General features: G+C 35.4%; 1 protein-coding gene across 1 annotated transcript in view; it reads left to right on the top strand.

The window, feature by feature from the left end:
• Cdc42bpa (CDC42 binding protein kinase alpha) overlaps window positions 1-10,543 on the top strand; it is a 358,545-nt gene that overhangs the window by 135,537 nt on the left and 212,465 nt on the right. The window contains exon 5 of the mRNA XM_023710189.1: window positions 3,721-3,869. Within this exon, the coding sequence (XP_023565957.1) occupies window positions 3,721-3,869 (149 nt within the window). The remainder of the gene's footprint in view (window positions 1-3,720; window positions 3,870-10,543) is intronic.

Genomic DNA, 10,543 nt, shown 5'->3' with positions numbered 1-10,543 from the left:
TTTTTTTTGCCTTTTTCTCATCTTTTTATTTTGGTTTGTTTTTATTAAATCGCAGCTATGGAGGATTTTCCAGTTGATGTATCTCTCATTCACATACATCATCTGGTTTGATTCCCCCAGTATTTGTTATCTTACATGTGATGAGATGATATCTCAATTGAATTGGAATAAACAATAGGTTATTTATTTTAGTGGGTAGGTGCTCTACCTAAGAAAATAACCTTTACACCTTGATGAACAACAAGTTTCAGACAAATGAATATGATTCAGAGGTTGGATTATTTTGTTTTTTGTTTTTGATTTTGAGACAGAGTCTCCTCTGCAGTTTAGGCTGGCCTTGAACTTACTTTGTAGCCCCAGTTGGCCTGGAATTCACAGTGGTCCTCGTACCTCAGCCTCCCAAGCACTAGAATTACAGGTGTGTGCCACCATGCCTGACTCTTTTCTTTAAAAGCCAGTAACGACCTCCTGTGTTTATTTTTGTCAGGGTATTTCTGGTATATCAAAATTCCCCACTTTATGTTTTCTTCTCTGTTAGATTATAAATTCTGTGAAGACAGGAAGTGTATCTTATTTATGGTTGTGTTCTCATTAAATTAGTGTGATGTCACTACCCCATATTGTAGGAACGCTTATAAATACCTGTTGAATTTGTGAATGAATTTACTTGTTCTTCTGTTGTTCTGTATTCTATTTTCTATTGCCAAGAAAATTATTACCATAATAAAAGGTTGGTATGGACAGCTACTTACTTACTTTGCCCTTAAGCCTGTAGCAATAGTCAAAAGAGTATACATTGGGATTGTTCTGTATTGGGTAGGAATAGAAGTAGGTAGAATCCACAGAGCTTTAGTAGACACCATTCCTTGATATTGAATTGAATGTGGCAAATCAAGGAGGAAATATAAAAGAATGACTTCCAGATATTGGTTATATTCACAGAGATATTTTATGATTAAAAGGAATATTATTTATATGTGATGTAATTTATTACCTCTCTCTTCCTTTGGTGCATCTTGTGTCTCTGACACCAAAAATTTCATTTTGAACTTTTTTTTTCTCGAGAATTTTGTTGTCTTCTTTCCCTAAGTTACTGAATTCTATCTTAATAGCAGTTAATTTATTTCTGAGGGTAAAGTGGCAAAAGAATATGGCAAAGCCAGAACCCAGTCTAGTAGGCAAAGAAAAACCAGAATATTTTCATATTCATTATTTTTAGTTCTATTTTAGGAATATTTATCACAGAAGAGTTTCACTAAGGCACCGTACTGGAAAGTTTAGAAGAAAAGAGATCCATAGGCTTTGGAGTTTATTTATTTTTTATTTTTTGGAGCTTATTAAAAGAAAACACAAAGTGTTATATTGGTAAAGATTGAAGATGAAGCCTAAGGTGTTTTTTTTTTTTTTTTCGGTACTAGGGATTGAACTCAGGATCCTGTGCTTGCCAGGCAAGTGCTTATTCTTCTGAGCTATCTCCCTTGGCCCCTAGAAATCTAAGTTTTGAATGCTGACCATGGGTAGCAAAAACATTAAAAGATAATTATTTTAGAATGGTGAATGTTGTACTCAGATCTCCTAAAATTCTGGTGTGGAAAAAAAAAAAATACAGTGCTCTTGCATCAGTCAGTGAGAAACAAATACAATAGAAGATACACAAATGCATAAGAAATTATGATTGTGGCTTATGATGATCAGACACAGAGTTGGATGAAGAAGATGGATATCTGCACACTGGAGGCTGAACATTTAAGTCCAAGGTCTGGAATTCACTCCAGGGTCCCCTGCAAGTCCTGTGGAGGAGGCCAATGGGTCTGCAACAGAAGCTTGAAGAGTCTCTGCCAGAAGGCTGAAGGATCTGAGGCAGAAGCTAGAGAGTCTGCACTAGAAGCTGAGAGATGATGTTCAGGCTGAAAACAGCCTGGAGCTACTCTGAAGAAGAGAAGCCAGTCTGTCCTTCCTTATTTCCTTTTTACTCAGTCCAGGCAAAGAGCTGAGGTAGAGTGGGTCCTCTACACATTAGGGTATAGACATCTGCCCTAGGGCAGGTCTTCTACTCCCTAGGGTATAGAATAGAATTACAGAGCCTATTTAGTTAAGTTTCTAAACTTAGGCCATCAACTATTACACCTTTCAAGAGAAAACAGCCTTTGATATAGAGACCTTTATTCCCTGAGTATTTTCTGTCTTTCTTACAAAAAGTATTGTGATTGGCACTCAGTAAATGTTTATTAAAGGATTACTTATGTTTTATGACTCTACACATGAGTAATACATTCCATTTTAATAGTAAGCTTGTTTTTAAATTTTTACTTTAAAAAGTCTCTTGCTTGCTACTATTCTCATAGTCTTTTAAAGAGATATAGAATTGTTTATATCCATTCTCATTTCCTGCAACATTTTTCTTAATATACTTTTGTTACATTTCATTAACTTACATTAATCATAGGATAGAGTTTGTTAAACATTAGGGCTAGTAAATATTGCAAGTAAGCCATTAACTGAAATTTTGTATAGGATTTTCATAATTTTCAGGGCTTTAAATATTTCAAATTAGGCTTTTGCTTTAGTGTACATTTTTTTAGAGGTTAGAAACACTCAAAATCATTGCCTTATTTTCTTATGCTTATAATTTTCTTGTGTAGTAATAAAAAAATTTAAATTTTCTCAAGATTCTGAATTGGTGTTTTTATTTTTGTCTTTTCTGGTACTAGGGATTGAACTCAGGACCCTGTGCTTACCGGGCAGGCACTTATTTTACTGAGCTCTCTCCCTGGCCCAAGATTCCAAGTTGTAATGTCAACTCAGTCATATCTTGAAATATTTCCATTCCACAATAAAAATCACTGTAACATCAAGATATAATTGATGTTTACATGTCTTCTGTTTTTTATCCTTCATGAGAAATGCTACATATGCATGCACACATATATGCTAACACTTGTTTAGAAAGCAATGTAGGATATAACAAAAAGCTTTAACACTGTAACCTGACCACACAAGGCTATCTGGTGGATATTTTGATGTATATTCCTCTTTTTTGGTGTGTACGCACAGATGTACATACACACATATGCATGCGGCACATATATCCGTAAAAATCCACATCTATGTTGGCTTCTGTTTGCATATACTTGAGAAAAATCCATTTCTTCTTTGTATTCTATCAGAAATGGGAAGAGAAACATATGGTGGTTTATATAATAGTGGCTTCCAAATGCTGATCCATAGACTGGTGCCAATTTTAGGAACCTTAATGATCCACGGTGAAATTTTAAAAATGTTGTAATGATGCAGATAAATGATTTGTATCAAATAATGACTATCTTATATTGTGAGTATGTTTTTTCTTTTATATTTTGGAAAATTAAAATATTCAGTGTTTTATGAAATGTTGGCAAATTGATGGTTCATTGCTGGTAAAGGTGATAATACTCTGTTGGGGAGATAGCTTAGCAGCCTAAGTGCCTACCTGACAAGTGTAAGGTCTTGAGTTGGATCCCTGGTTCTGGAAAAAAAAAAAAAGATGATAATACTACTTTGTAAAATACAGCCAGAACGAAAATGGAATTCTATATTGTCTAGTATCTCAATTTAAAAAATTTTATTACTGTATGAATTTTAAAAGTATTATGACGACTACTGATGGTCATCGTATACACTTCTTGGGATACATTGTTTTACTCTGATTATTTATTGATTACATTATTTTTTCATTCACAGTACCTAGTTATGGATTATTATGTTGGTGGGGATTTGCTTACTCTGCTCAGCAAATTTGAAGATAGATTGCCTGAAGATATGGCTCGATTTTACTTGGCGGAGATGGTGATAGCAATTGACTCAGTTCATCAACTGCATTATGTACATAGGTAAGTCAGTCCTTCATTGCATCTAGCTATGAATTACCATGTCATATCTAGAAATGGAGGTCTGTTTCTACCAGATTTATTAATTATGGTGTTAGGCACATTTCTCATCAACCAAAATACTTTTGTGATGATTTGGATTATTTTGCTTTGATGTCATTATTTATCTGTATTACCAAATAGATGCTCCTGCTTTTATATTCATGTATATGTATGGTATCTAAAACTTCCTACTTCTCATCAGTATTCCTATAGAGCACTTCTAAAAAGCACTTAGTTACATTTGCATATGATTTGCTTTTCAAAAGAAGTATGCTATATCCAGTTTCCTTAAAGTTGTTTGTTGAACCTATCTGCCTTGCCACCCCAAATGGAGATTGAACCCAGGAACTGAGTTACAGGAACCCACTGAGCAACATTCCCAGCCATCCCTTTTCATTTTTTTTATTTAGACACCCAATGTTGCCTAGAAATCTCAGCTCTCTTATTCAACCTCTCAGGCATCTGGAATTACTTTATATCTATCTTAAAACATGGCTTATGTTAGAAAGCACCACAAAGTTATTGGTAAATTCATCATTCAAATGAGAAAAACTTGGATGGTTATGCAAAGTGTGAAAAGGATGCTAAGAAGTATATCAAGGGTTACTGGTGTATTAGAAAGAAACTCCACCATTTTATAAGACTTATTTGCAAACGTTGACCTTCATCAGAATCATATGGAGGGCCTGTTAAAACCAAGATTCTTGGGTTAACTGTAGAATTTCTGATGTGGTAGGTTGGGTAAGGCTGAGGATGTTTGTCTGTGATGCAGTTGCTGCCTGGTGGTGATGGTGATGGTGATGCTGGTCTAGGGACTCCACTTTGGGAACCACTTTCTGAGATAGCAGTGACTATTTTCTTAAATGCTCTAAGGAGAATTTGAAGGTGTGCATGTACCAACTCCCTGTGATAAATTGTAATCATTATGTACTGCAAATACGTACTAACAAGGGAATATGAATGTGGAAAGAGGAGAAAGTTTTTGTTTTAGTGGGGTTTTTTTTAAGTTGTAACTTTTAAAATACTGATTTTGTTAGTAGTAATGTTCTGAAACATTAAAGAAAGAATATTTCAATTTAAAAATTGTACTTGGGCTGTAGGTACAGCTAAGTTTCCAAGCACAGTATGCATGATTGAAGCTCTAGATTCGGTCCCCAGGACTAGGGGTGGGAGTAAGACTATATCAGGTTTCATTTTGACTCTTGGCTATTCAGATAAATATACCTAGTAGTTACAGAAATTGGAAATAAAAACATGAAAATTCTCCAAAAATTATAAAGTATGTGAAGTTTTTAAGATAATAGTGTGGTCTTAAGAGTAAATTATTAAAAAAAAAAAAAAGTAAATTATTGCATAAGAAACCACAGTTCTTTCTTGTCGTTCAAACATACTTCAGTTTTCTAGCTGAAGACTATTGTTTATAAATATGAAAATATCATTAGATTAGAACATTTAAAGATGTTACTTGCTAGACGCTAAGTCTTAGTCTCCTGGAATTTGGAAAGACTACTCATTTTAGATCTATATTTTTGACAAGGATTCTTAACTAACCACATCATTTTTCCTCTTGGCTATATCTGTACTCATACAATTCTTCTCAGGATGATATTCCAGGTAAAAACTATTTTTCTGATATTGTCAAGTGGGTTGAAAACCATTTTAATCCTGAGCTCTGATTATATGCCTGTACTTTTAAATAAACTAGTAAAAAAAAATCCTGTTTTTTCTCTTGTTGGTTGATTCCAACATTACAGAATATTACATCTTTATTTTTACTTAGTGATTTTCTCAAGTCATCCCTTCCTTTAAACATGTTGTAGTCTCTTTTATCAGAATTTCATATGTATTTTGTTTATTTCACACTGTGTCCCTTCCTACACCTCTCCCTCCCTCCTTGCTTTTTCCTTTACCTTTCAGTGGATGTGCCTTGTGTTAATGAACATTTAGTATTCTTAAAATGTTAGTACCAATTTCAAAACGGATTATTTTTTAGTAAACTGAGGAAATATATGAGTCCTATTTTATAAATAGGATTGCACTAAAAGTAGGTCTAACACAGTCCTGATTTTAGTTCCCCCCTTCCCCATCTCACTATTAGTCTCTACTGGTCTTGAACTTGCTATGTAGCTTAGGCCTTAAATTTATAATCCTCCTGCCTCAACCTCCTGAGTGCTGGTATTATAGGTATAGGTCATCATCCTCAGCTATTTCTGACTTTTAAGAAGTTTCTTGCCTGTTTGGAAATAAGACATAGAAATAAACATTAGAATAATCATTTAGGGTAAAAGTGTAAGACATGGAATGAGTGCAAAGTGAATTGCTAAATGAGTTATATAAACAAATTGCAAAGAGTTCAGAGAAAGGAGTAAGGTCTTAATGATTATTTAACCCTTACTTTGTGCCATTGATATCACTTATGTCCTACAATAATTCTGTGGGTTAGATATCATCCAAAAATGGGTGTTGTTCCACTTCATACCAGAGGAAATCCACCCTCAGAGTCAAGAGTCAGTAAGTTTGGTGGTGTGCTGTGTGTGTGTGTGTGTGTGTGTGTGTGTGTGTGTGTGTGTGTGTGTGGTATGTTAGGGATAGGGAAAGAATGCTCCGTAGTCCCACAGCTAAATCTCAGTCTTTTAGCAAGGCTCTGCCTCTTGGCTATGAACTCCAGTTTCTCAGTGTTCCTCCCACCCAACCCTAGCTTAAGGTCTAAATCAGCCTATCTCCATAATTTATGCTCTTTCTATGACATTTTACTTAAGAGAGTATGTAAGCAGGATGGTTTGGACAATTGTACTGTGCAATTAATACTTAATTTGTTTTGTCTCCTTTTTTCAATTATTTATACTTTTCTCTTAATTTCTTATACATTGTTTTCTTTTTTCTTCTAATTTTATATGTGTATATCTGGTAATATGAATAACTGGTTGAAAGACAACACTGTGTGTTACAAGTACTATAAAATTTGTATTACTTTAAGAAAAAAGAATAACCTAATGGAGGGATTTTGAAGGATGGACGGCTATCAACAGAAAGCCATTGTTAAGAAAATGGTAGGAGAAATGTCCATAGGCAAGGAAATGGCAGTTTTGGAGATAGCAGAGTAGCTACAGAAGAGAATTTATGTTAAGTTTAATAGGACACTTATTTGTAAAGACAGATTTGGTCTTCAATTATTTTTCTCATTGCAGAGGCACAATACCTGACACTCACAGCTTAAAGGAGAAGAGGTTTATTTGGCTCATGGTTTTTAAAGCATTCAGTCCATAGTTGGTCAGCTGTAGGGCAGGAAGCGCATGGTGGGAAGGTCTGGTGGAGGAAGGCTGCTCACTGTCACAGTGGCCAGGAAGCAGAGAGAAGCGAGGAACTGTGGAGTGATACACACTCTTCCAGATCAGGCCCGGTGTCCTTGTCTCTTCTTGCTAGGTACATCTCCCAGTGGAACATGTAGCTGTAGTACCCTCATGATAGAAATCTCCCTTCAACACATGACTTTTTTTTGGCATTAGTGATGTCTCAGTTAACTTTTCTCTCATTGCTGGGACAAAATAACTGACAAAAATTTCTCTTATTTAAAGAGCATTTTTGGTAAATGTTTCTGGCAATACAACAGATTTCTACTGGCAGTGAATATCTCCAGTTTTTTTCTGAGGAAGTCTCTGTTTGTTCTTCACTTGTTTTTATTTTAAAGAGAATAAAAAGTTCAGGGGGCCGGCGAGATGGCTCAGTAGTATAAGCGCTTCCCTGGCAAGCGCAAGGGCCTGAGTTCAATCCCCGGTTCCACCAAAAAAAGAAAAAGAAATAGGGAGAGTAAAAAGTTTTAAAAACAAAAATGGTACAGAATTTCAAAACAAGATGATAAGAAGTTAACAATGGTTGTTATATTGCATATTGTTATCTTCAGAGTAGTTGTTCACATTATTTGATATAGGCGTACAAAATTGATCAAACTGGGCTGGCCAAATAGCTCAGCGGATTAAAGCGCCTGTAAACAGGCGCAGGGCCCAGGAGTTCAATCCTGCCATTGCCCATTGCCGGCCCTGCCGTCAGGGCCGACTGAGATGGCAATTGAGACTAGGTGTGGTGGTGCTCCCCTGTAATCCCAGCACTTGGGAGGCTATAAACAGGTGCATCACTATGAGTCCGATCTACTAGTGAGACTCTGAACACACTGTAGGCCCTTCCCTAAAATACAAAAAACAAAAAATTGATCAAACAATTGAGCATTAACTGTTCTTTTCAATAAACCAATAGAAATTAGTAGTACAATTACCTTAACTGGGGTGTGTGTGTGTGTGTGTGTGTGTATCCTTTCCTTTCTTATTTCTTTACTTCATTTCCCCACTTCTTCACTTTTGAAAAATAACTTTTCAGGGTCTGAAATTATAGGTTGATTTTTTAAAAAAAGAAACTCTACTGTTTCACACTACTTTCTTATTTGTGTGGTTTCTAAGTAGCAGTCAATTGTGATTCTTTATTCCTCTACCGGAATCCCTCCTCCTATCCCCAGCTTCTTTCAGGGTTGTTTTTTTTGTCTGGATTCCCTGTTTTTGAAAAAATGACACGCCTAAATGTAGGTTATATTTCTTCTTTTTCCATTAATCCTACTTGATATTTTCTGGGTTTATGGATCTGTGGTTTGTGACTCACATTAATTTTTGGAAATTCTCACACATAATGGCTTTAAATATTTCTGTTTCTTTCATCTTTGGTTTCTTTCTGGTATTCCCATCACATGAATAGTGTACCTTTTTATAGTTGTCCCACAGTTCTTGAGTATCTGTCCTGTCATTTGTTTTCAAATCTTCTTTTTGCTTGTTTGGAAATTTTTCATTCTGTGTTTTTGAGCTCAGATTTTTTTACCTCAGTGGTGTCTGAGTGTACTAATGAGTTCATCAGAAGTATTCTTCATTTCTGTTTGATTTTGTTTTTAATCTCTAGTAATTCATATTCTCAGAATTTTCATCTATATATACTTCCATTATTTGTTCTTGCATGCTGTTTTTTCCATTAGTCTTAATACTAGTTTTTAAAATCCTTCATTTGAAAAAAAAAAAAATCCCTCATTTGATACTGTTAACATTTCTGCCATGTCTGACTCTGGTTTTAAATCTTTTCTTTTTTTTCTTTGTAGTATGCCTTGTAGGTTTTTTTTTTGTTTTGTTTTTTGTTTTTTTGGTTTGTTTGTTTTGTTTTTAATTGAAAGGTATATATGAGGTACTGGGTAAAAGGAATTGCAATATATTGTCCTTTGGTGGTGTGCTCTGTGTGTGTGTGTGTGTGTGTGTGTGTGTGTGTGTGTGTGTGTTAGGGATAGGGAAAGAATGCTCCGTAGTCCCACAGCTAAATCTCAGTCTTTTAGTAAGGCTCAGCCACTTGGCTGTGAACTCCAGTTTCTCAGTATTCCTCCCACTCCACTCATCCCCACTTAAGTGGGGACAGAGTAGCACAGTTGGCTGCAGTTAGTTATTTCCCTTCTTTCATGTAGATTGTGATTTGATAAAACCTCATCATAGACTCTGGTGAAATAGTTTCTCATGGGACATGCCTTCTTTAAAAGACAATGGTTTGGTGCAATTTAGAGCAACTATCTTTCCATCCTCCTTCTAAGGGAAGAGAGTATTTGTCTCTGAAACTTAATGTGAGGATCCAGTTGAGCTCCTGGTGGTGTGGCTCACACTTGTGAAGCTTCTTTATAATTGGGCCTCCCTGAAGCTTTTAATCTCTCAGCCTGTCTACAGTGAGCCTTCAGCAATTTGTCAATTACAGGGTAGGTTTTCCTAACCAGGCAGTGCATGTAGGCATGGTTTCTGCTGCTGGATTTTCTCTGCTAAATTGTGATTCTCTATATCCACCTGTCCATCTCTAATTTGGGGGGCAGGACTGTGCCCTTTCACCTTTCTTCTTGTGCATAATCTAACAATTATTCATTTTTATGTTTGGTTCAGCTTGTTGACAGGACAGAGTAGGGACTTCTGAGTCCCATATTTGCTGGACTGGAAACTAGACGTCTTGCCAATAGCTTTTTCAAATGTAGACTTGAAAACAGTGTGTTTTGTCATTGAGATTATAGTTTGGAACTTTGTTTGGAGTGGGTCAGCTTTCTTATAGAAAATGAGAAGATTCCCAAAGATACTTATTAAAGTGTTAATTGACTAGCTGCTGAACTGCAGACCATTTCTGTTACCTTATTGAGAAATCAAAAGATATTGTGATATTCTAAGTGCATATGGGGGACAATTACTGGTAGCCTTAAACCCTTTAAGAAGGCAGGAAAAGAATAAAATGTGATTGAGAGGAGAAGAAATAGTATTACTAGAATAGTGAATGTTGGTAAATATAGTTTTGAAGAATTAGAAAAATAAATGGCTAATAGATCTAAACTACCTTAAACACTAAATATGTCAGTCCCCTCAAATTGATCTGTAGGTTTAAATCAATTCCTGTCTACATCTTTAAGTTTTTTTATAAAGAAAAAAATTATTCTATAATTCATTTGGAAAGACAGCGAAATTAGAAAATTTAGAAGTATTTCAGAGGGCCAGGGAGATAGTTCAGTAGAATAAGTGCTTGCCTGGCATGTGCAAGGGCCCAAGTTCAATTTACAATTCTGCCAATAAATAAATAAATAAATAAAT

This window comes from Octodon degus, unplaced genomic scaffold (genome assembly GCF_000260255.1).
Source record: "Octodon degus isolate 3935 unplaced genomic scaffold, OctDeg1.0 scaffold00017, whole genome shotgun sequence".
NCBI lineage: Eukaryota > Metazoa > Chordata > Mammalia > Rodentia > Octodontidae > Octodon > Octodon degus.
Note: the sequence above shows the minus strand (reverse complement) of the source record. Positions and strands in the feature narration are given on the sequence as shown.